At 34.2% G+C, this 26683-nt stretch overlaps 1 protein-coding gene across 5 annotated transcripts in view; it reads left to right on the top strand.

Annotated features, from left to right (window-relative positions):
* Positions 1-26683, top strand: part of LOC127836301 (phosphatidylinositol 3,4,5-trisphosphate 5-phosphatase 2A-like) — a 120530-nt gene that overhangs the window by 23375 nt on the left and 70472 nt on the right. Inside the window, exon 1 of one of the 5 annotated variants that reach the window (XM_052362817.1) lies at positions 2996-3157. The exons of 2 other annotated variants lie outside the window; for them this stretch is intronic. Coding sequence is in view for 1 of the 3 variants with exons in the window: in XM_052362813.1 (XP_052218773.1) it covers positions 21932-21987 (56 nt within the window). In the remaining 2 variants the exon portion in view is untranslated. Of the gene's footprint in view, positions 1-2995; positions 3158-8152; positions 8175-21916; positions 21988-26683 lie in introns of those variants that run through there. 2 more of the 5 variants (XM_052362816.1, XM_052362813.1) reach the window with 2 other exon arrangements.

Raw genomic sequence — 26683 nt, 5'->3', positions numbered from 1 at the left:
CTTGCAGGAATAATTTTCAGACAGACTGACCGCGTACGTCCCACACGTATGGCTAGATAGTTAAACGATTTCACTTTCATGGCTGACACTATGCCAATGTTGCGGGGATTGTGCTCAAATCAGCCAATGAAATTTTGCAAATGTATTCATTCTGGTCTGCAGGTGTTATGGTCATTTAAGATGAATTATAGCTTGGTTAAACAGCTACACCTAAAAAGCAAAGTAAATATACGTGGGTTGATCTGTCTATGATTATGTTAGACATGTGAAGGAAAAAAACACAATTGGGACTTCCCCATTTTGTAACTTGACAATATAAGAGTGATTGAATTGCTGATAAAGTGTTGTTTAAAACAGCTCCACTATCAACCCTGCTGAAATTCTGATTAGTGCTGCTCTACCACATGTTGGTAAAAATAAAAAGATATTTAGCAGTGTTTCCGTAAAAAACTAAGGTTTGGGTTATCTTGCAAACAACTTAACCCATTTAAGCCTAGTGGACTCTCCCATCCTTCTAAATTGGATCAATTTATTTCCCAAATTAGGGATGTCTAGTATATTTATTTCTATATTTAGAATATTTCTTAAGAAATTCCTTAAAGCAAACAGCGCAGACCCTGATGAGACGCCGCATCAATTGCGGCGTCTCATCGGGGTCTACGCTGTTTGCAAAGACCTTTTTTTCTTGAAGCTAGGCATAATTAAATGAGTTAAGTTGATCATGTTATAACTTTGCTTTGTTAATGATGAGGTCCTCATAAAAAATACACAATTCTCTTGACTCTACAGTTGATGCGTGACATCAAACAAATATTAAGCAGGGCTGGGGTTTGCTTTAACTTTAACACTGTGGCATACACACCAATTTTATCATGTTCAAACGTTAGCACCATCCATGCATCTTTTAACTGTTTAATGCATGTAATGTTTTGTTTTCACGTCTTAAAATCTTATTTTGGGGTAGCGGTGAGCTGCAACAGTAAGGGGTACTTTAAACACCTTCATTTTATCTTGATTGCATGAAAAGGGTAAAGCTTAACTAAAAACTACACTGCAACGCCGATATATCGCGGTTGGTGGGGTCCAAAGATGGCGAGCGCGATATATCTGGTGCGTGATATAACTCGAGAAATGTCTAACTTAATTGTATTGCGGTTATAATTTGTCAGATTTCCCCAATGTTTTCATTTAATATACGGCGCTGCTACATTTTTGTATAGTAATAATTGCAAACCAATTCTACAATAAACATTTTCATAACTACATATGTATCTGTATTTATCATAAAAAATCAAAATGTAAATTATATTTTTTATTTTCATGTACGATCGCTCGCGAATCAGCTAAAAAGAAGAATTTTTGCCGTAAAAAATGTATAAAATATAATTGTGCATAGATTTTATCCTTATAAATAGTCCTAATAAAGGAACTGAAACAGCGTAACGGTAACGATACAGCTTGTTTGAATTGTATTTTATTAAGAGGAAATGTCAATGCCACATAATTCGCGAGATACCGCGGTACTTTAGTTAAAATTTACAACAAAACTTTTAATGGAAATTAAATTATCTCAATGTTGTACCTGCTACGAAATGTTAATTTACAAATAAATATATCCACACCGATTTTCGCGCGCTTTTTATCAGGACAAAGAAATTCATGACAAGTACCGAAATTTAACGATTTATATACCAGTAAACTGCCATTATTACCTTTGCAATGACACTAATTGGTTAATTCCTAAGTGTTAAAAACAAACCCAGCGGTGTGTAAACAACACTGTAACTTATCGACTGTTTTTCACGATTCACTTCTTGCCATAGTAAGCCGCGAAATATAGGGTGTTAATACTAGCTAGAACCGGTTTTTCGCCTAAGTTAGCGAATTATCAGATTAAAACATGTCATTTAGTGATCATGCTCGTCGGATTTTTAGGAGCCATAGCCAAAGCGCGATATATTGGACAGCTCGATATACCGGTCCGCGATATATCGGCGTTGCAGTGTATTGATTCCCTATAAGAATGGTATTGTAAAAGAAGATTGCCACTCCCTGCCAAACCCAGGACTTCGTGATTGTTAGATAGACAATAACTGCAACATATGAGTCGCGTTCTGGAAAAACTTGGCATAACGGATGTGCGTAAAGTGTCGTCCCAGATTAGCCTGTGCAGTCCACACAGGCTAATCGGGGACGACACTTTCCCTTTTATGACATTTTACATTTTAATGAAGTACCTACTTAGCAAAAATCCAATTGAGGCGGAAAGTGTTGTCCCTGATTAGCCTGTGTGGATTGCACAGGCTAATCTGGGATGACACTTTATGCACATGCATTATGCCCTGAGTTTTCTCAGAACACGACTTATTTAGAGATAACTTTCACTGTACTGCAATCCTCCAAAGTAATGAATATAAAAAAGAATGTATACATGTTGCAATCACATAAACAAGGATCCTTCTCAAATTAGTATATACATGTACCCTATATTTGGTCTGCTCTGAGGACAAAAATTTCAATGTTTGGTTTCAGGTAACTAAATTTATAAATCAGAGGGTTGGTCATTAATTATTACTTGTCTGTGAATTTGTGACCATCTTGGCATGAATATAAGGTGTAATACAAGCTTCTCCTAAGTCTAATTGGTAGATTTTATTATTTGAGACAGCAGTTAATAAGGTCTTGCAGATTTCTATAATGACTTAAAATTTTGATCTTATTTAAACATGGCTGTTTCATAATTCATAAATATGTGCCATCCCTACTGTTTTTCAGATATTATAGATTTGTGCGTGATTTTAAATATTGCCATTCCTTATTATGGTTTAACATGGTTTGCATCAAGTTATTTTAATGAACAGGATCTTCTCTGTAAGAGTTGCTTTAATGAACATCTTAGGCAAGGGTATTCCCCAGTCAAATAAAGTTGAATTAGCTAGGGTAGTATTTATTCAGCACATATATCAATGTCATCTTTGTTCTTTATTTGAAATGTTCCTTATGTGTTGCAGTAGACAATTCAAATCATAAAATTTCATCTTTGGTTTAAGATGAAGTTGTACATTAAGCTTTTTGCTACTTTATAGTGTTTTTTTTTCAAATTCATTATTAGTATTAGTACAGAAGGATTTTATTTGAATTGTTTGCCTGGACAAGGGTAAGTCTCTTTTATAAATGTTGATAGGAATTTTTTTTTGCATCATTCCCTATTTTGAAATGTAATTATGCAGCTGATAAATTATAATTATCCTATATTGCAAAGTTTAGCAAATACACAATCAACAGTTTTTCTCTCAATATTTGGTATCTGTTTGGGTGTTATGCCTCATTTTCTACAAAACCTTAAGGAACAAAGAATGTTCAAAGTTTACGTTACATTACTTATAAGAGATAGAGCCATTTGCAACATGGATTATAATATGATTGTAATACTATGCATCTCGATGCATTGCATTTCTACATTACTCAATTTCTCCATGTATACTGATATGGTTAAAGTTTGTTGAATTTTTGTTTAAATAACAATTAATGCTTCCTGTTTTAGATAAAATATAAGTCAGTACAAGAAATGCTACCCAAACGAGTTCTGAAACATCCAGTTCTACTAAAATTGCAATGGAATTTAACTTAATATGAAGATAATTTATCAGATTTCATTTTCATATAATTTTAGACATAATTTTGCACAAGCATTCAATTTTGCTGTAAAATGCAACCAGCATGTTTCTGTAAAAATTATAGAGAATTATTTGGAAATAGTTGAAGCCTGAATGTACAAATATTATATCATTATATCATTATAATACAAATGAAAACACAATGGGTGTCTATAATTGTATTTGTGTGATGACGTTTACTGTGAAACCATTTATTTTCGTCAGCACGAAATTTCGTCCTTTTTAAAAAAATGATTATTTCGTCAGCACTTAAATTCGTCCATTTCTGGTTTTGAAAAAAAAGCGTCCGATTTGTTTTTAATGTTTGTAATACATGTAATACGCGGTTGCGAAAAAATCTTGCTGGCGAAAGAGGGGTGACACTTGGTAGTCACTTGCAGGAGGTGGGCCTTGTTTGGCATATGCCAATTAACAAGTCTGTTATTTCTGGTGATAGTAACTGTCCCTTATTATTTTATGTCATTGACACGTTCTTTGTTATGATTAGCGGATAAGTGGGACTGAATAACCGTTAACGAGTGTTTTAAACAACGAAGCCGATTGACAATTAGTCTTTTTCCATTACAATCACGGACAACCAAACACAAATCAATATGTTCTTTATTAATTTGTAATAAAAGCGCAGAATATATTTCAGTCAGGTGTTGATCACACATCGTCATATTTTAATTGCGTTTAATAGTATTGTCTTTAATCCGGATTCGCCGCGTGTTGGCTGTATAATCTGCAACACCCCTGAAAAACACAATACACACAATGGGTAATAAAGTTGTTAACAATTTGCGCTAATCAACACTATTATACCTATGTTAGCGTTTCCGATCGCCAAAATCGCCAAAGGCGATTTAATCTTTCAGCTGGCCATTACAGTTAAAAATGTTAATGAAAATGGCGATTGCAAAAAACCCTGATATTTCTCTATAAGTATATAATATTCCCTACTTTTAAAGACAACTCGGTACCGATTTCCACATGTAATCGCCATAAAAGCACTAGGTGGTAATAGATAGTCCATTGATAAGAGATAACCGGATGCTCGTATCGTATATTCAAGCCACATAACACAGTCATGTATGCTGACAGATGCATCACGGGAAATTTTCGGGTAACTTTTCAGTCGCCAAACTGTGATATTTAACGTCCAATCGGTTACGAGAATGTTTATGGAGGCGGAGTTATATAGCGATTATTATTTTTGATTGACGTCGGTCACATAGTAAGTGTTTATCGCAGGTTTATTAACAATGAATCACAGTTGTAGCATTAATACGTGATATAAAACCGGTAAATAAAGCAGTACATTAAAGGCGGTTTCGGGCATCATCATCACACCTATTTACCGTACTGTAAACAATCATTAATTATGAGAAGTTAATTTCAATTGGTGAGCAGTGTAAAATTACTTACGGACAGTAAGTTGTGAAAAACAAAACCCGTTAATAATTTGATGCGGTAACAAATTAAATCCAGTGCATGTATATTTTATCATGTCTATTTGTAGAACTGATTTACACCGTTTTTCTACAGCCACGTGATTATAACTATTAACTATGCATTATTAATGCCACCGTGCGTGCGCTTATTTCGCAGACTGCATTAATACTGGTATGCCATGTAAAACCCGTGTTATAAGAAAGAGCGCGAAATTATTGCTGTCGTCTGCAATGACAAGTTCTACGCATGCAAAGCAAGACCCACCCAATCAAAGACCGGGGCATATCTGAAAGTTCTAACATTGTATACTGTTTATGCCAGTGCATGAAAATAAATATAAATGAAAAATAAAAAAAACATGAAATTATTTGATTTCAGGTAACAAATAATTTATTTAAATGTGACTTCATTGATAATTTAATACAGTCATTGTTGATACCTATAGATTCATGATAATGATTATGTTGTTCATTGAGCAGATAAGGTTATAATGTGGGTCGTTATCGTAGTGCTGAAATTTGGCTACTAATTTTTTTTCCTTAGCGCCAACCTAGTATACCTAAACGAAGTCGACGCATTTGATACAGCCTTATTGCATTAGCATTTTACAGGAAATGTCAGTTGTCAGTACGAGTGTTAATTTCGAGCCCTGTGTATTTGCGTGGATTACGCTGGATTTAAATGCCTCATGCCTATGGTAATTCAGTTTTATTTGTTTCAAATATGGGACATAAATGTTCGTAAGGTTCTTGAATTCGTCCATCGGCCGAAGGACAAAAAGAAGACGAAAATTAATGTCTGACGAATAATAGTGGTTTCGCAGTATAATTTATGGCCTGTAAATATTTACCAGAAACCAATCAGTATTTAGGCGTATTAAAGTAATGTTTGTTGCAATTGTTAACATAGTTATATTAAATTCATAGATAGGTGTTTTAAAGTCTAAGTTAATGCTTTATTGCAATTACCCAATACATGTACATTTGTTTGTTTTGTTACAAATTACCAATTATTTTTCATATCAGCGGGAATCATAATTTTTGATACCCAATCACGTTCTCCATTACCCAATTGATTCATTATTTTGAAGATTATTACCCTTTTACCCGATAAAACTTATCTGTAAGCTCTTGATGAGTGCAATCTTTAAAGTTATTTTGTGAATTTAGAAAATGATCGTGCAATGCAGCGTCTGGCCCCACAAAAAGTATATAATTTTCTTTTACCTTTAAGAAAAGTATTACGGGAAGCTGAAATAAGACATATAACTTAAAATGGATATCATTTTGTTGACGTTTTACACAAAACTGTGCATTTCCTGTCCTTTATAAATGTTTCATACATTAAAATCTATATTTGTAATGTATTAAACACGTTTTCATGGCTTTTTTTAAGTGTGCATGAACATGAACGGTCATTTCAGTCTCCAATGAACACGCTTCATTCTGGGAAAACTGGGCTTAATGCATATGCGTAAAGTGTTGTCCCAGATAGGCCTGTGCAATTCACACAATTATTGCTTGAATGGAATTTTCTGTTGGAAGCCAGTCTTTTCTAATATAAACAAAAATCCAGTTAAGGTGGAAAGAGTCATTTCTGATTAGCCTGTGTAGACTGCACAGGCTAACCTGTCATGACATTTTGTGCACATGCACTTTAGGCTGTTTTTTTCTAGTCTAAAGCAGCTTATCTAGTTTACCTTAGTCACAGTGAACATGTATGGTAATTTGAGTTTCAACCACTAATGCATACATATTTTTTACAATCTCACTCTGATATCAACAAACTACATCTACGATTTAAGTAATAAAATGGTATTAATAAATATTTGACCCGATCAATGACACTTAACTGCTTTCAAAAGCTGTTATTGAAACAGGAAAATATATAAATATCAGTGCATAAACATAATAACTTAAATACAGATCAGTGTGGTGTACATGAAATTGCATCTCAAAAAGGAATTCAATGTCAAACAATTAGGCATGATATATAGACATATATTTAATTAATTCAGCACTTAAAATGTTTGGTTCATTGGTAAGAATTTATTTATGTTCAAAGTTATATTGTCAGGACTGTTACTTGCTAAATACATGCTTACTTATTGAAGAGTGGTTTATCACAGGAATCAGTCATTTCCAGTGTAAGTTATAAACTTATTATAATATTATCACATATAAAAAATATGTTATATAAACATTACAGACTTTGGAAAAAGATGTCAACTACCGTCTTTATCCTAATAAACGCGCCCGGGCGCAATGCAAATCACAAAGGGGGCGCGTTTATTTCACCCCCTTTAGGTATTTTATGAACTGACACATAAAATATGTTTACCGGTATTTGCGAAAAGTTCCAAGTTCATTGAGCAATGGTAAACATATCACAATTAGTTTTACCAGAAATCTGCACCCTATTATCATTCTGTTTCTGCCTCGGCATCGATCCGCCGAATCACGCCGCGTCTTGACACGCCGCGATTCGCCGCGGATAAATATGTACAAATATTGATTGTATACTATAACAAATGTTAAATAATTTTCAAATGAAAGAATAAAAGATTTCAAATTAATGAATATAAGAAACAGATACAGATAATACCCTGTTGTTCTTATTTATACGCGATTGTTTGAACATTTTGTCATCTTTTCTGCATACTTCATACAGTTACCATCGGATGTCATTTGTCAAAACAATGTAGGTCAGTAACCATATCGAAGGAATTTACACAGTTTAATCTCGTAAACGAGACTTGCTTTAAACATCGACAAAAAAAGAAATCATTTTGCATAAGATCGACATGCTAAAATACACAGACAACAAAAATATAAATAATGTTGACCATTTGAATAAAATCAAATGTTGGTTTATTTTTTAAATGATTACTTTCACTTCTCCCCGATTTTCAGAAAATGACTTGTGTACATGTGCATCTAAATTTAAATTTACACATTGCTTCAGGTGATGAACTGCGTGTTCAGTGGGAATACTGCCGTCCCGATTTAAGTTGTTTATTGGTCGTTGCAGACGAATATGAACTGTACACGACACTTGTGTGCAGTAAGTAAAAAATAAAATAATTGTTTCAATAATTAAGGACCTGAAACAGCGTAACGGTAACAATACAGCGTGTTTGAATTATATTTTATTAAGAGGAAATGTCCATGCCAAGTAGTTCGCGACATACCCCGGTAATTTAGTTGAAATTCACAACGAAACTTTTATTGGAAATTAAAATTAATGATCTCAATGTTTTACCCGCTATGAAATGTTTATTCACAAAAAAATACACCCACGCCAATTTTTCGCGCGCTTTTTTCAGAACAAAGAAATTCATTTAATTCATGTGCACTATGTATATGTGGCTAGAATTTAAAGCCGAAAATAGCTGTACAAGACGAGTGCAAACCATGTCAGGTGATTTACGCATGCTGTAACACAACTGTCCTGATTGGGCGCTTATTTCATCAAATCTTTCAATAGAAGCATATGCAGAAATTGAGCACTTTTATCATCAATATTAACCGAAATTTGCTTTTAAAAATGGAAATCGGGCATATGCGAGATTATCGAGTAATAGATAAAGACGGGAGAAGTTGCATGTATGCGATTGAGACAGTTTAAACGTGTGTATCGGGGAATCGAGAGACTCGGGACAACAAGATTATTACAATCAGTTATGAATTCTCTATGGCTTCAAACGATTACTTGCCTTATCAAACACACAATTATCACTCATCGAGGTGCAGTATCCTACAGCTAGGTGCGAACATGGTTTTGTTTTATAGGCGGCATTTAAAAAGACAGAAAAAACTGTCACAGTGTGAAATACATGTTGAAATTTGAAAACAACAACACTAACAATCCCATATTGTTCTACAGACAAATAAAAAAAAATTCGGGGAGGGGATTGGCTTTGATAGTTTATGTCCGAACGTAGTTAATCTACATTTAATAAAGTTTATGATTCGGAACTTGAAATAAGTTTCTATCCTAGGTAAATTATGGTTAATAAGAGTGTTCCCGGAGTGTCACATCACCAACAATTTCCTCGGCATTATGCCGAGGCTCGTCTCGGCGAACAGACGCGGCAACTAGATGGTCGATGCCGAGTCAACTCTGCGAACACTTGATGTTGTCAAACTCCGCCGATCACGGAATTTGTTGGTTTTGCGTGAGCTGTACTGTACCTTGTTGTAAAATGGAATGTTCTGTCAATAAAATGCAATTACTTTACCCCTTAGCAGCCGAGAAAAAGGGGTGCTATTATTTTGATCACTCCTTCTTTTTATTTTACGATAGGGGCGCGTTTATTAGGGTGGGAGCGTTTATTAGGATAAAGACGGTATATCAATTTGGTTCAAGATGTCTGTGTTCATTTTGCGGGAATGTATGTATGTATGTTCAATCGTTTTTCATCTATTTGTGTTAATTATTGTCATTGTGTATGATTTGTGCACTGGCTCTTTGGAACGTTAAACCAAAACACCATCCAGACACACTTTTCAAACCAAGAAGACATTTCACTGTTTCTGTTTTAACTTGGACAGCAGAACCAAAAGCAAGCTTGAATCCCTTCAGACAAGGAAAACACAAAGGCCTGACTATAATAGGAACTGTGTAATAGGTAGTAAAAAAGAGCTTGCCTTTGATAAGCTTAATAATACAAGAGACAAGTTTGAATTCTTGTTTTATTTTAATTTTGGCCCGTTAAAGGTGGCGATCCGTAATTATTACCAATTTTTAAATATTTTTTGCATATTTTATTTATAAAGGTTATCAAAAAAATATCTATGTATGCTATTGAACATAACCATAAAAAATGAGCATTACAACTTGTTTTGAGCTCAAAATACAGTGTCTTCCATGTCAATTGTGATTAAAAACAATCAGTTTATTTACATCGCTGTTTACTCAATCATGCTGAGCGATTCAGAACCGGTTTTCCAATATATCCGTACTTTACGAAAGAAGCCGAGGAACATCGGAGATAGCGAAAATATACGGAAATTTCAAAGTTTTAAACATTTCTTCAAATTAAAGAGCGTATATGGTTTTGTTCAAATGTCGGGACAAATAGTGTTACATCGGGACACCGGGACAAACACCCCAAAAGCAGGACTGTCGATCCCGTCAAGATCGGGGCGTCTGGCATGTATGCCTAAGCTGTGTTATTATCAATTTTTATGCAAGAGTAACTGAAATCCGGTAAAATTAGACCAGTTTATATGTATAATAATTGGATTTGTCACCTTTATAGAGCCTTTAATGAAATACTGACATTTTTAGAACACTCGACAACAAGAAATAATAACTTTCAGTTGTTTCTGACTTGAAGCTATCAGGAAATTTAAGTTGAGGATTTTTATAATGTTAATTGAATAGTATCTATTTCAGTGACTCAGGTTTTAACTGACAATTTATGCCAACATCTGAAAGTTTCTCAATGCCTTGGTGTAGCATTGTATTGATTTGTGCATGTATAAACTGAAACTTGAAACATAGATAGATGGCAATATGGACATTATGCACGTCATTTCATTTTGTTCCTACGTCAAATTTCTGGTTGCTATGGCAACAAATAATTTATTTTTTTTTAATTCTGACAATGGTGGAATTTCTGATAATGGTTGAGCCTGTAGGGGACTATTGCTTGGGAAAAAATAACACATTGATATGAAATATCTGGCATTTGTACAAGTTCTTAATATCATATGTTATGGTATTATACAATACTCATGCATTTCTTTTGTTAGTTCAGCACTGTTTAAATTAGAAATGAGAAGTTTACAAGCTTTGTAAAGTAAAAAAACCCATAACTTCCTAATTAAAGAAAAATAAGAAATGGGCAGTAAAAGTTTTGTTTTTTATAGGGATGCAAGAGGTTACAAAAATCATTAACCGGTTTACCTATTGCCATAACCGGTTAGTAACCAGTTAACCGACACACCTTTAGTAGTTAAAATGTTAAAGTATACGTAAACAATGTCCTACCGCTCGTACCTGTACTCTCTGTAGAAACGAAAGTAATTTGAAATCTTGCGTTGATAACATGTATGTGTTTTAATAAAATGTAATTTGTAACATTTATAATACCCCCACAAACATAGTTTAGGGGGTGTATTGGAGTGAACTTGTCTGTCGGTCGGTCTGTTGGTCGGTCTGTCGGTCCGTATTAAGTGTCCGCTCTCTAATTCAAGTAGATTTCATCCGATCTTCACCAAACTTGGTCAGAAGTTGTATCTACATGATGTCTAGGCCAAGTTCGAACATGGGCCTTGCTGGGTCAAAAACTAGGTCACGGGGTCACTTAGTGCGTTTTAAACATTCAGCATGTTGTCCGCTCTCGAATTCAAGTAGTTTTCATCCGATCTTCACCAAACTTGGTCAGAAGTTGTATCTAGATGATTTTAAGGCCAAGTTCGAACATGGGCCTTGCCAGGTCAAAAACTAGGTCATGGGGTCACTTAGTGCGTTTTTTAACATTCAGCATGGTGTCCTCTCTCTTATTCAAGTAGTTTTCATCCGATCTTCACCAAACTTGGTCAGAAGTTTTATCTAGATGATCTGAAAGCCAAGTTCGAACATGGGCCATGCCAGGTCAAAAACTATGTCACAGGGTCACTTAGTACGTTTTACACATTGAGCATGGTGTCCGCTCTCTATTTCAAGTAGTTTAAATCCGATCTTCACCACACTTGGTCAGTTGTAACTAGATGATGTGTGGGTCAAGTTTAAACATGGGCCATGCCGGGTCAAAAACTAGGTCACCTGTCACTTAGTGTGTTTTAAACCTCACCATGTTAAAATCTAATTCAAGAAGTTTTTATCCAATCTTCACCAAAATTGGTCTTGATAGTGTCTAGGGCAAGTTTGAATATGGGTTATGCTGGGTCAAAAACGGTCACTAAGTGCGTTTTAAACATCACAATGTTGTCCGCTCTCTAATTCAAGTAGTTTTCATCCAATCTTCACCAAACTTGGTCAGAAGTTGTATCTAGATGATGTCTAGGTCAAGTTTGAATATGGGTTAAACCGGGTCAAAAACTAGGTCACAGGGTATCTTAGTGCGTTTTAAACCTCACCATGTTGTCTGCTCTCTAATTCAAGTAGTTTTCATCCAATCCTCACCAAACTTGGTCACAAGTTTTATCTAAATGATCTCTAGGACAAGTTTGAATATGGGCCATTCTGGGCATAAAACTAGGTCACGGGGTTACTTAGTGCATTTTTTAACATTCAGCATTGTGTCCGCTCTCTATTTCAAGTAGTTTACATCTGATCTTCACCAAACTTGGTCAGAAGTTTTATGGAGATGATCTTAAGGCCAAGTTAGAACATGGGCCTTTCTGGGTCAAAAACAAGGTCAAGGGGTCACTTAGTGCGTTTTAATGTGAAGACGACATGCAAAATATTATTTGTCAATGCGGCATGTGGGGGTATTCGTCACGTCTGTGACAAACCTCTAGTTTTAATAATTTTGTAAATGTTTGCTATATATTGTTTTTATTTTCCCTGCGAAAAAGAATATGAATACAAAATTTAAGTATTACACAATGTTCATTTTCATGGGTCATAAGCTTATTTTTGGTTGGGTTATGTTACGTTCGTGTCGTATCGCTCACAAATGGTGTGTTTCTTGGTTTATTCTCTTTTAATTGTATTATTAATTTTACTTATTAAATTAGTTAAATTATTTGCTTTCTAAAATAAAACCTGCCTCAGACGGTAGTGAGGGAATCATGGATGACGTAAATTACTGACAATGATTTAAATTTCTGATATAACAACTAAGACGTGAACTCACCAAGATTTGAACTAAAAATGCAATTGTTGATAAAAGGTTACTTATAAATACTTTATTTTCGCGGGCAATCAGTGTTGGATATTGGTTAACAAAACATCAAAATAAGCCATCCAATGTCTCAACTGAATTTTATCGCGAGTTCGATGAACGTGTCAATTGCGTCTTCGCAAATAGCCCCCACTCCCCGCAGTTCGCTGGTTATTTTTTTCGCGAGTTAAACAAAACAGTGCCGATTTTCAAAATATACCTCCTGTTTGTTACCACAAAGGTACTGATTTATTGCTTTATTGCATTTTTTGTTGACACATTATTTACTACTGTTGATGGTGCAGCATGTTGTTCTTACTAAAGTCGCCAGCGCAAATTGGCAGTAAGTCGCTCGAAAAATGTAAAATCGTACGAATTGTTACATGAATAGAAAAAAACATATCCCAAGAAAAAGCAAAATAAAATTATTTTTTAGCTCATCTATTTTTTGAAAAAAAATTATGAGCTATTGTCATCACCTTGGCGTCGGCTTCGGCGTCGGCGTTGGCGTCCGGTTAAGTTTTGCATTTAGGTCCACTTTTCTCAGAAAGTATCAATGCTATTGCATTCAAACTTGGTACACTTACTTACTATCATAAGGGGACTGGGCAGGCAAAGTTAGATAACTCTGGCATGCATTTTGATTGAATTATGTGCCCTTTTTATACTTAGAAAATTGAAATATTTGGTTAAGTTTTGCGTTTAGGTCCACTTTTTTCAGAAAGTATCAATGCTATTGCATTCAAACTTGGTACACTTATCATGAGGGGATTGGGCAGGCAAAGTTAGATAACTCTGGCGTGCATTTTGACAGAATTATGTGCCCTTTTTATACTTAGAAAATTGAAAATTTTGGTTAAGTTTTGTGTTTAGGTCCATTTTATTCCTTAAGTATCAAAGCTATTGCTTTTATACTTGCAACACTTACTAACTATCATAAGGGGACTGTGCAGGCAAAGTAATGTAACTCTGACTGGCATTTTGACAGAATTATGTGCCCTTTTTATACTTAGAAAATTGAAAATTTGGTTATGTTTTGTGTTTAGGTCCACTTAATTCCTACAGTATCAAAGCTATTGCTTTCATACTTGCAACACTTATTAACTATCGTAAGGGGACTGTGCAGGCAAAGTTATGTAACTCTGACTGGCATTTGGACAGAATTATGGGCCCTTTATACTTAGAAAATTGAAAGTTTGGTTAAGTTTTGTGTTTTGGTCCACTTTACCCCTAAAGTATCATAGATATTGCTTTCATACTTGGAACACTCGCAAACTATCATAAGGGTACAGTAAAAGGACAAGTTGCATAACTCTGGATGTCATTTTTACGGAATTATGGCCCTTTTTTGACTTAGTAACTTTGAATATATGGTTAAATTTTGTGTTTCGATCCACTTTACTTCTTAAGTATCAAGGCTATTGCTTTCAAACTTCAAAAAAACTTCAAAACACACACAACCATTCTCACTCGCAACAATCCAAACATTGCCTGATTCACTCCACGATTAAAAAAATCACTAATCTGTTTTTTGAATACCAAACACTTGACCAAATGCGAAAAGAATTCGTCTTGAAATTTCATGATGGAGTCATTTGCATCACCTGGTTGTTCTTTGACAAAGTAACATTCTTTAAGCGATCGATGTACTGGCATGTTTTGCTGACGGAGCTGACGGTGCTGGATGGTGGAAGTGCCGTGTTTTTTTCCTCCTTTTAGGTTTCCGCATCCGGATGTGTGGGTTTAAGTTCGTCTATAAGTTCCATCGCAGACCTCTCCCAGTCCTTTATTTTGGTCTCACAAATGGCCAGGTCCTTAACAATGGCTATATTTTACCGTCTCACCGCGTTCCCCACTTTGAGTTTTAAACACGATATTATTACGTTTCAGAAATGATTCCAGCCAACCATTGCTGCCCTTAAAATCATTCAAACCTAATTCACCAGCAAACTTCCTTTCTTTTTCTTGAATCATTGGTCCAGAAACATTTATCAAAAGATCAATAGCCTAGGTGAACCAATTAAAAATCAGATCGTTCAACCTGCTGATTCTGTGTCAAATTTCGGATGTTTCAAACTCACATTTGCATTGGATTCATACTCCTCCATGATTTCTTGCTTACACTTAAGCTCACGCTGCACTTGCATACGTCCAGCACAGAGCTCACTTGCTATTACACGATAACTTTTTCCTGATTCAGACAGTTTCAAACACTTGACTCACTTCTCTAATGTGAGGAAACTTACGCTGACCACTCATTGTTATTCTGTGATTTATTATTCCGATTGCTTTTAAAAGTGTTGTGTGCGCTAGAAAGCTCTTTAAAAAAATGATCCACAAAATTAATGTTATTTTCAAAACCATACTCAAGGTTGAAAGTAAAATGTACTAATTAGCGGTCATTTAATTGGAAATAATTACTTTAAACGTATCACAAACTCTGACATATTTTCTTTTGAAGATACCCCCCATAATTATCCCCGGAAAACAAATCTTCTCAACACCCTATTATTTGTTTACTCGCAGCGGGCCGCTTTTATAATATAGAAGGCAATTACCGCTATCAGACGCTTTACCCGCAAAAAAGACGGACAAATAATGTGCTGTGCTTTTAATTTTCGCGACTCGAGACAACTGACGCATGACCGTTGTTTTCATTTCAAACATGAATTTCTGAGTGGAATATAATTGGGGGGGGGGGGGAGGAATCCAGACTGACCGTTGTCTGCAGTTGCAGGGTTACTGCTGTTGATCGCCATTGGCGCCAATTGCGACAAAATAAAAAATCTGGCGACAAAATTTTGTAAATGGCGATTTTATAAAAAAATCGTCATTTTTCTGCGATCATATTTTCTTAAAATGACAAAAGACGCTGTGTTTACCAGCCGCTTTACAGCAGTCGTAATACTATAGATTTTCATGATGTAAGTGATACAGCTTTTATCAATGGAGCATGGTGCTGACTGCAGACTACCGCAAAGTGGCATGTTATGGTGATAATTGCCATTATCTGGGGTGTTGTTGCAAGTTATCTTAATTGGTTGGCAGTTTTATTGCTTCAGAGATAAGGCAATATTGAAATATACCGACTTTGCGCTTAAATGTGAAGTGTTTGTCACAGTGTTCGAAGCCGATTCCAAGACCGTAACATTGACAACCATGTGACACTCAAAAAGGTAAGTATCGATTGTGTTTAGAAAAATCGATGTAATTATAGAAAATAATTGAACATTTTAGATATATTGATTCTATTTACATGTAAATGGTGACATTTCTGTTTTACTTGTCAACATGGCAAGTTCAGAGTGTATAACGACTTTTAGAAAGTAAACATTAGATTCTGATAATTATGAGACTCATTCAAAAATGCAAACGGTCCCCCGCTAACATTCACCAGCTAACAAACAAAAAACAAACTAAGACAGTTGTTTATCAGAATTTCATTTCCTTCAATATGATTTCCAACACACAATATATGCTGTATGAACTCTTTATACTCTCATAACTAATCAATTAATTCACTATCGGATGTACTGTTTTAAAAAGGTAAACATCGTTAAGCACATGAAAATCCATTTGACAAATCCATTTGACACACATGAAAATCTATTTGACACACAATTTAATATACATGTACACAAATGCTTATTTTATTTGACTGTTGTGTTATGAGCTTTATGTAGTCATGTGCTAGCACACATTTATATTATTTTTATACTACACATTAGTTTATTATTAGTAGTAGTATATTAATATTATTTTTCCCTTTTTGTATTTTCAGATTACCAGAAAGCTGCTGAAGCACCCATGCTATGGCAACATATTCAGGCTGCTAAGAAAGTGTCAATTAACAAGACTTACAACTGATTGAATGTGCCTTTATTTAATGAACAATGTTAAATGTGTTGTTATTATTAATAATACTGTTATTAAATAAATTCTTTAACATACTGTAAAATGCTCAGTTTGTGTTTGTATTATAATAATATGATCTTCATTGCCTAAATGTTGCCCCAGTGTGGCGACAACTTTTTAAATTTGGCGAAAGTGAGTGGCGACAAATTTTTAAAGCCCAGAGGAACCCTGAGATGACCATTATTCTCAGGTGGCCATTAGGTCAGTTTCGACTGTATTGAAAAAGCTGTATCAAAGTATGTTTTATTGTATTTTTACATTTTTGTTGTTTAACAAAAAATAACTTTAAAGCTGAGGCACACAAAAAAACAACATGTTAAGAATTTAAATTCTGAATTGACATCATGGTAACATTACAATTAGCATATACATGTCTCTAAGAATTCATTAATGGCTGATAATTTGTCAAAATTTGTGATCTGTATTGTATAAAAACCAGAAAACTTTGGAAATTTATTGTTAGCTGACTGGATTTGTGCTGTTAGAACTGGCCATAACAAATGGTCATAGACCACTGGTCAAATGGTCTGTTTTGACTTGACACCATTAAATTGTTAAACATTGTTACCATAATACAAGGGGCGTAATAATAAAACTGGCAGGTGAAATAAGACAAAGTTCATTGTACACATCTTTGGATCTAAGATTTGTTTAATTGAATTTTTTTATAAGCGAGTCTGTCAGTGTTGCTTGGGTACACATACACAATATATATGGGGTTAATGCTTTATAGCATGAACAGTTCAGGTAACTGAAGACTTATGCCAGGTTGAGGAGGGTATTTTCATTTTCCAGACATTGTTTTGGCAATGTTTGCAATTAAAAGCCAATTGGTGGGTGCATGAAGACTTGGCACTTTTCATTAGCATTAATCAAAATTTTCCAACCATTTTCCATTCTGACCAGAAGTTAATTGACCGTTGTAGTACTTTTAGCCATTAAGAAGGCCTGTTTTTTCATAGCTTATTGTAGATCAATGACATAAGTTTTATAGTACTCATGTAGCATTTTAACTTTTTTTATGTTTCATAATTTGAGCCAAAACAGACATAGTTTAGATGAACAAAAATTATGCAGATTAAATGTTGGTACATGTTCAAAGGTCAGGGTCAACATTCCTGTAGATATAACCTTCTTATATTGCATATTTGGCACCTCAGGATCAAAGGAAAAAGTCAAAATTATGTTGAACACATGAAGCTTATTTTGATTGGATATTTGGTCTCTTTTGGTCAAACATTAAGGTCACTTACTTTCCCTTTGTATAATCAAACAAATACAGTGTAAACAAATAGGAATCAGCATTCTTCCTGTCCTTAAAAATTGTTCAAGTCAAAGTGGGAGAACTCGCGTTTATGTTTTCAGCCAAATAGGGAATTTATCAAATTCTTTAGAAGCTACCAAGTGGATGTCACATTAATATGTAAAGTATTGCTTTTGTAAAAAAACTTTTAATTGTTCTTGTACTTGAATTAAGGTGAAAAATATTATCTTAAAACAGGACATGAATGACATGCTCATAAATACTTGATAAGTTGATAAGTTGAATCTGTCTAAGTTACATGTACTGTTTTGTTCCACAAGTTTCATCAGGAATACTGTGGTTTGCATATTAATTTTATTTAAGCTTCAATACTCATAGTCACAATCTTGTTGCTAACTGTTAGCTTAGTTTTTATGCCCCCGGAGGAGGGCATATAGTGATCACACTGTCCATCTGTCAGTGACGTCTGTCCGTCACACTTTGCATTTAGATTTCGATGCTCATAACTTCTATGTCACTTCAGATGTAACAATCATATTTGGTAAGCATATGTGTATATGGACAAGGCCTTTCCATAATTATGTACACAAATTTTGACCCCTTTGACTTTGAACTTGAACTTAGGGTCCGCGTTTAGGTTTCGAAAAATGCGTTTAGGTTTCGAAAAATACTCATAACTTCTATGAAAGCATTTATCGGGGGCATATGTACTCCTATGGAGACAGCTCTTGTTATCCTAGATACAATATTGCAACCTGATGGGTTTTCTGTATTAAATTTTCTATCATAATATAATAAAGAAGTGAAACTTCAGCTGCTGGAGCACTATTGCTTTCTCATTATATACAATTAGTTGATCCTTTATTAAAAGCAAGTGACCAATTGCCAAAAGAGTACGAAGCAGCATACACACATAAAAGATTAAAGCTGGGGTCATCGCCTTGGAACATTGCTGACATTTGCAAAACTGCAGTGCAATTTAGTTGGTTCCAATTCTCAGCCTTCTAATTATATAAGAAACAATAAATATTAATTGAAATCATTGGCCAACAGCACCACAAAACACAATAACTTTAACTATCACAGTAACTGATTATTCCCAGCCAAAGGCGGAGACATTGTCTGTCAATCCGTATGACTGTCTGTCCGTCTGTCACAAAAATTATTTTTTGCAGGGGATATCAATTCAACGAGTTTACTTGTTTTAATTGCGGTAGATGCTTGGACAATACAAAAGTAAAAACAGCACATCTTTATCACTTAAGGTACTTCATTAATATTTATGCCCCCCTTCAAAGAAGAGGGGGTATATTATTTTGCACATGTACTGGGTCTGTCCGTCAGTCGGTCCATCCACCAAATGGTTTCCGTATGATAACTCAAGAACGCTTAGGCCTAAGATCATGAAACTTCTTTAGGTACATCGATTATGACTGGCAGATGACCCCTATCGATTTTCAGGTCACTTGGTCAAAGGTCAAGGTCACAGTGACTCGAAACAGTAAAATGGTTTGCGGATGATAACTCAAGAATGCTTAAGCGTAGGATCTTTAAACTTCATTGGTACATTGGTCATGACTGGCAGATGACCCCTATTGATTTTCAGGTTTCTAGGTCAAAGGTCAAGGTCACAGTGACCTGAATCAGTAAAATGGTTTCTAATGTATTCACACAATGGCTCCCACTACAACTGACAGCCCATTTGGGGGGAATGCGTTTTTTACATACAGCCCTTGTTTTCTCTTATTTGGATATGTTTAACCTTCAGTAAGAATTTCAGATTTAAGCAATTCTACTGCTTCCTGTAAAAGCTATACATAGAGGGAAAAGGCCTGGAAGTCATTTTATCAAACATAATTATCACATACATATTGAAAGTAATGTCATCAGACCGATTAAGAATATAAGATATAGGATGTAGTGATATAATCAAACAGCTAGATTTGGTTTAAAATTACACATAGGAAGTCATATAACAGATGTAGTATATACCTATCATTTTAACAAAAAAGATTTTATCTATACGTTTTGGAAGTCATATGATTTAAGATATTTTGACAAGATCATCATAGTAAATGATTTGATATTCTCTGGCTGTAACTATTGCTTTGGTCAGTGAATGAGATAATATTCTGCAATACAAGGTCCTCTTGTCATTATACAATCAGCAAGAATTCAATGACTTAACATGAAGTATTTTAAGAATACATATTGCACACATAGAACAGCTTTTAATCAATATAAATACCACTTAAGATCAGAGTAACTATATTGATTATATTTAAGATAGTTGATGCATGGGTCCGATCTGAAATACTGTGATTTAGGGGTGGTGTAGATGGAGTCTGTAAAAGTAATTTACCCATACCTTCATTTAAAAAACATTTCACTGCATACCCAGATGTTCATAGGTTGCTGTAATTGATATAGTGATGGTTTTCATGCCTGACTCCCAAGATAGACATTGAAAAAAGGTATGATTTGTGATGATGTTCTGCTGATTCATTGGCTGATTGAAGCAGAATTTTGGTGTTCTAATGTTGTAGAGAAACTAATGCGATTGGTCAGACGGCTGTTCTTAATGGTTTTGGGGAGCTCTGGGTGTGCTGATGTGTCTAGTAGCATGAGGAAAAATACATTAAAATAGATTTTTGGTGAATAATTCTCTTGTGGAAGGTTTAAGTGTGAAAATGGAAATGGTTAACAAATTGAAAATGTGATAAATGGAGTCTATTGCTTTATATTATTCGATGCTTATTCAAGTCACCAACAAGCTTAATTTTGCTTTGTATATCAATTTTGCTATTATAGCATGCTTAAGTTTTTATTTGGAAATTTCTGAGTTTTATCTGAGTTAAAAAGGAAACAGTTATCTGAAACTTGTAATAACTTGTGATTATTGTCTAAATAAACTTTAAAATGATATCAAAATCTATAATTTTATTAGACTTATACATGAACATTTAAATGAATAAGAATTGCTAAAGTATTGTTTTTTGCAGTTATAATGTTAAAGAACCTTGCTTAACTGTCAGTAAAAATGAACTGGAAGAGCCGAGATTCTTAGAAAGTCTTTAAACATGTTATTGGGTCTGAAGCATAGAACAAATTTATCATAAAGGTAATACAAGTAATGGTAGAAATGGAGAAATATCTTTAAAAAACTTAAAAAGAAATGAAAATCTTTCATTAACGTAATTGGCAAAGCCAGTTGATGTAGAGTGTAATGTAGTTCCTTGATTAGAACTGGAATGTTGTCAAGATATGAAATGGAGAGGACTCCAAAGCTGTGCCAGGGCTTTTCAGTGTAATGAGTGGGACCAGTGCCAGTGCCATAAGAGGTCTAGTGCTGCAGTGGATGGACTTGGTTTATTGTGCATTTAAAAACTAAGTAAATATGATTGCAATATAAACTGCAAGTTTACAGTGTCAAATAATTGGATTATAAATAAAACTGTTGCTATTGCATAAAAGGCAGTTGAAAGGTGTTGTGAAAAAAGAAATATGATGATTTTGAAATTAAATTGAAAGAGTGAGTAGAGCAATATTTGAAATAATTGATTGATAAAAAAAGTTACCATACACTATTTTTCAAGTTGCATTCCAGTGATTAATAAAATCTGGTGTGGCATAAAGCAGTGATTTAGTTATTTAACATTGTGGTAAAAGTATTATTAAATTATTTTATGATGCTTGCATAACACTGGTTAGTGATATTGCAGCTCAGCAATTTAAGGTATTAACATTATTTAATGCAATGATGCTTTTACATGTAAGTTAAATTAAGGAAGGCAGTCCACCAACATGTTATTGTGTGGAATGGTTGATACTCGACCTAGGTGGCCCTGGGCTAATAAAAGGTAAGATATTGCTTGTTTATTATGTTTAAAATAAAATTATGTATTTATTATTTCGACAAAAAGATCATTTCTTGGTGTTAATCTCAAATGAAGTTTGACATGAGCGCTTTCTTTTCAGGACTTTCAAAAATCAGTTACAATATTGATTGCATATTGATTTACTCAAACCTTTTTCTAACAAGTATATGTCAATGAAAACAAATACAAATAATATTATAACAAGTGCGCCAATGAAAACAAATGCACAATCATAATGTTTTGAATTCATTAATTGCAATATTTGTGAATTTCTGTGCTGTGATGAACCTGGGTGGTATAAATAATGATACAGAAGCAACTGCATGTATGGGAGCATGAAAGTAGCAAGCAGCTGTGGTACTGTAGTAACATAGCTGTGCCATGTAGGAATGATACAGTCATATAGTAGAATAAAAATCAACAAAAAACAACAGAGCATACATTTAGAGCAGATTGTTGGGGCCATTAAAGCTGACATGATGAGTTTTACAGGCTTGCATATCGGTAACAGATGTAGGGGGAAGAAAAACAAGCTTTATTACCCATAAGACTGTCACCAGTCATTTATTTTAGTGCACCGAATCCTTACATCTGTGCTGATGTTATCTGTGGATATATTTAAACGATGACTCAGTGACTTGTGTTACATTTAGTTACAGTTACAATTATCATAATAATAATTAATAGAAATAGTAATGATTATGTAATAAATAAGTACATAATATTTAATATAATTGTAACAGGGTTCGGTATTTAAGGAGAACTAAATACTGCCTTGCTATATGAGCTAGCTTTCACTGAGTGACGTAGTGATATCTGCCTGATATGGTGCTGGTTCAATCCCCATGGTGGTCGCAGATTATTCTGGCTGGGTTAAATTGGTGCCTAACGCTAAGGGCTCCATAATGTAACTTCTTTGCGATTAGTTAACATTTATTAAGTTATTTTAATAATAATCTGTAAAACTAAAACTTTGAAGTAAAGAAACCACATCCATGTATATGAATGTTAAGAACTTTGAACATAAAAGAGGATCAATTATAATTGAGCTTACATATTGACTCATGTCTTCAGTGACTCTTTATGAAGTATTACTAAGATAAACATAATTTTACTTTGGAAACAAACAACATTCAAAACTGAGGATTGCTTTTTTGCTTTTGAAAGTTACACTTGTGAAAATTAAGTATACATCATCAATATAGTGAGTTTGCCACTCACATCTTCCAATCTGATCCGTCAGTGTAAGTTATTAATTTAGCCTGCTGTGGTGGCATATTTTGTAGTAGTAACAGCAGCAGCAGCGGTAGTAATTGCAGCATCTGAACAGTTGCTGTGTTTTGCAATATTCATAGAATTTAATATGGAAAAAATTGATTGCAATTTTGCAGGTTTATGCACATTTTGGAGCCAAAAGTAAATTTAGCTTTAGAAAGAATGAATACAATTGTTTTAAAACACTCAATGGTTTCAGCTGAATCTCTCTGTGGGATTTTAAGACTATGATAATAAGGACATTAATTAACATAAAGATCCCCCCCACCCCCTTTGCAGATGCTTTCTTTAAAGCAGACAGTGACTAAGTGTGGCTGCATTGAACATTTCTGAGAAATTGGCAGAAGACAAAACAACATAATGGAGCTTTATTACAGTTCTCTTTGTTTTCATTTCATGTTTAAATAGGGCATTGGCTTAATCTGGTATTTTTACTTATTGGAACATTTAACCATTAACTTGTGTTGCTTCTAAGTTTGAAGTGTAAGTTTGTTTTATTTGCTTTCATTATTCAATAAAAAGTTGACAATTTGTTTGCTTAAGATTATATTTTTTTAAATATTTGTGTTTATTTTCTGTGATTGCAAATGTAAAGAAAAATTAAAATGTTGAGGCAGCATAAAATTCATATATTTGTCGGAAATAAATCATTTTATTATCATAAGGCCAAAACAAAAAGATTTAATGTTCGGTGGTCCATTATTTTACCACTATCAATTTTTATGCCCCCAGTAGGGTGGCATTTAGCAGTTGAACTGTCCGTCAGTCTGTGCGTCCGTCCGAAAACTTTAACATTGCCCATAACTTTTGCAATATTGAAGAAAGCAACTTGATATTTTGGCATGCATGTGTATCTCATGGAGCTGCACATTTTGAGTGGTGAAAGGTCAAGTTCACCCTTTAAGGTCAAAGGTCAAATATATGGCTTCAAAGCGGCGCAATAGGGGGCATGGTTTTTTTGACAAACACATCTCTTGTTTAAAAGAAGAGTTGTTGTTTTTATCTCATCTGAGCACAAAGTGTTAGCTCAAAGTGAGATGTTTTGAACACAGTATGTCCGTCATCCATCGTCTTTTTGTTTGCAGCATGTGTCATCAACATTAAGCTCGTTTATGACTCAATCTTAATGAGACTTTATTTAGAGTGTGTATATTGACTAAATCTAGACCAAGTTTTATCTCTTTCAGTGCTGGAACCGAATTTTGAAGGCGTTTGCAAACAGTTTGGATCCTGATAAGACGCCAAAGAACGTTCAGATCATCAGGATCCAAACTGTTTGCTATTCTGATAGTATTCTTTGAAAAAAATTGAAGAAAATGCTAATTTTAGAAATTCAGCAGACAACATTTTAGCAGATGACAAATTTCCCAGCATGCAAAGGGTTAATCTGAGTCATGTGCATACTGCATAAAAAAACTAGGTCACCAGGTCAGAATGTAGGAAAACCTTTAAACCACTCTAGAGTACTCAGGTATGACCCAATCCTTGGGATCTTTGGTTTGAATTATTAATTTCGACTTGCTCAGGCCAAGTTTGAATCTGAATCACTTGCATCTACATTAAGCAGATCACCATGCAGGTCAAATCTTTAACAAAAATCTTACCAGGGGAATAAATATATGACGCAAGCATTATGAAACTTGGTAAGAATATTTACTAAGACAAGGTCATCAGGTCAAATATGAAATAATCTACCATTTTATGGCCACATTTATGACATAAACTTGATGAAACTTGGCCAGATTGTTTCTCTTAACAATACCAAGGTCATTTTGAAAACTAGATCACTTGGTCAAGTCTTTGTGAATACAGGCAAGCGCTTAAAGACATCCATGGTCCTCTTGTTTCTATTTATTTTGGTAAAGCCTTTTTTTTGTAGCCTTTTTAATTTTCATGTACCAGTTATTACTACAAAGAAAATGGAATAAAAATATTTATGTTTAAAAGTTTTAATTAAAAGATTATCACTCTAAAAAAATTGGGCAAAATTCTGTTTAACATCAGATCAATTGGTTGTGGTTTAATGCTATATTTTAATTCATCCTCAAATAAAAAACTGCTCAAACATGTTTAACCCATTTATGCCTTAGCGTCTAGAAAAAAGGCCTTGGCAAACAGCGTAGACCCAGATGAGACGCCGCATGATGCGGCGTCTAATCTGGGTCTGCGCTGTTTGCTTAAAGGAATTTCTGTAAGAAATATTCTAAATATAGAAATAAATATACTACACATCCCTACTTTTGGAAATAAATTGATCCAATTTAGAAGGATGTGAGAGTCCACTAGGCATAAATGGGTTAAAAACAGTCAGTAACATATAGATTTCAATGAGCATAGATTTGTTTTTGAGCAAATAACAAAGTGACTGACTTCTTCAAGAGGCTTGTTCTGTTATTCTTTATAAATTAAACAAACATACAGCAAACATATTTGAACATTTGAACCCCCATGCAGTTTGTAATGATTGTAATCATGAAGGTCTAGAATTTTATTGCTCATTTTTTGCATGCTTATCAGCATCTCTTTGATAACATCAATATAACACCTCTTTTAATCATCAGCTGCAAAAAGATGAATTTTGGCAGTTTCTTGGCTACCTGGTAACATCCTTATCTGAGTGTTGTTAATTGTTTTTGTTAATTTTGTATGATAACAATCACCATCAGCATTTTAAGGGCCTATTATAATAATGTCAAGGTTATGAAAGTATAAGAATAAAAAAGATTAAGAAATTATAATTTAATAATTTATGTGCAAATAATAAAAACAAAGTTTTTTTTTGTTTAAATGGTGTCGCTCCCACTCATTATTTTGACGGATTCTGAATAGCCTTACTGACAACAGTATCAGGATTCCAAAGACATAAGCATTATGTTAACAAAACTGAATGAGTAAGTTATGGGAAAAAATATTAATATAGAAGCTGTGGCCAAATAATAAATGTGTGAACAATTTGGCTTGATGGCTTTAGCCTATACATTATGAATCACTTTACCTTTTGATGAAAGAGAAAATCCATACCTTGTTTATATAAGATATGATATAGTTGTCTGGTATTTCATACAGCTTCCTGCAATGGTGCCAGACAGAAAAATGGTGTTTGTTTATAGGCCAGGGGCGATGAAAACACTTTCATATAGTTTGTTTATGTTCCTTAATTATCTTGCAGAGCTGATTTGCTACTCAGAGGCTTTTAACCCTTTGCATGCTGGGTAATTTGTCGTCTGCTAAAATGTCGTCTGCTGAATTTCTAAAATTAGCTTTTCTTCACAAAAAGAATTTAAAAAATATTATCAGAATAGCAAACAGTTTGGATCCAGATGAGACGCCACGTTCTGTGGCGTCTCATCTGGATCCAAACTGTTTGCAATTAGGCCTTTAAAATTCGGTTCCCGCACTGAAA

The sequence above is a fragment of the Dreissena polymorpha genome, chromosome 6 (assembly GCF_020536995.1).
Source record: "Dreissena polymorpha isolate Duluth1 chromosome 6, UMN_Dpol_1.0, whole genome shotgun sequence".
Classification (NCBI taxonomy): Eukaryota; Metazoa; Mollusca; class Bivalvia; order Myida; family Dreissenidae; genus Dreissena; species Dreissena polymorpha.
The sequence above is the reverse complement of the archived record's forward strand: the minus strand, read 5'-3'. Positions and strand labels throughout refer to the sequence as shown.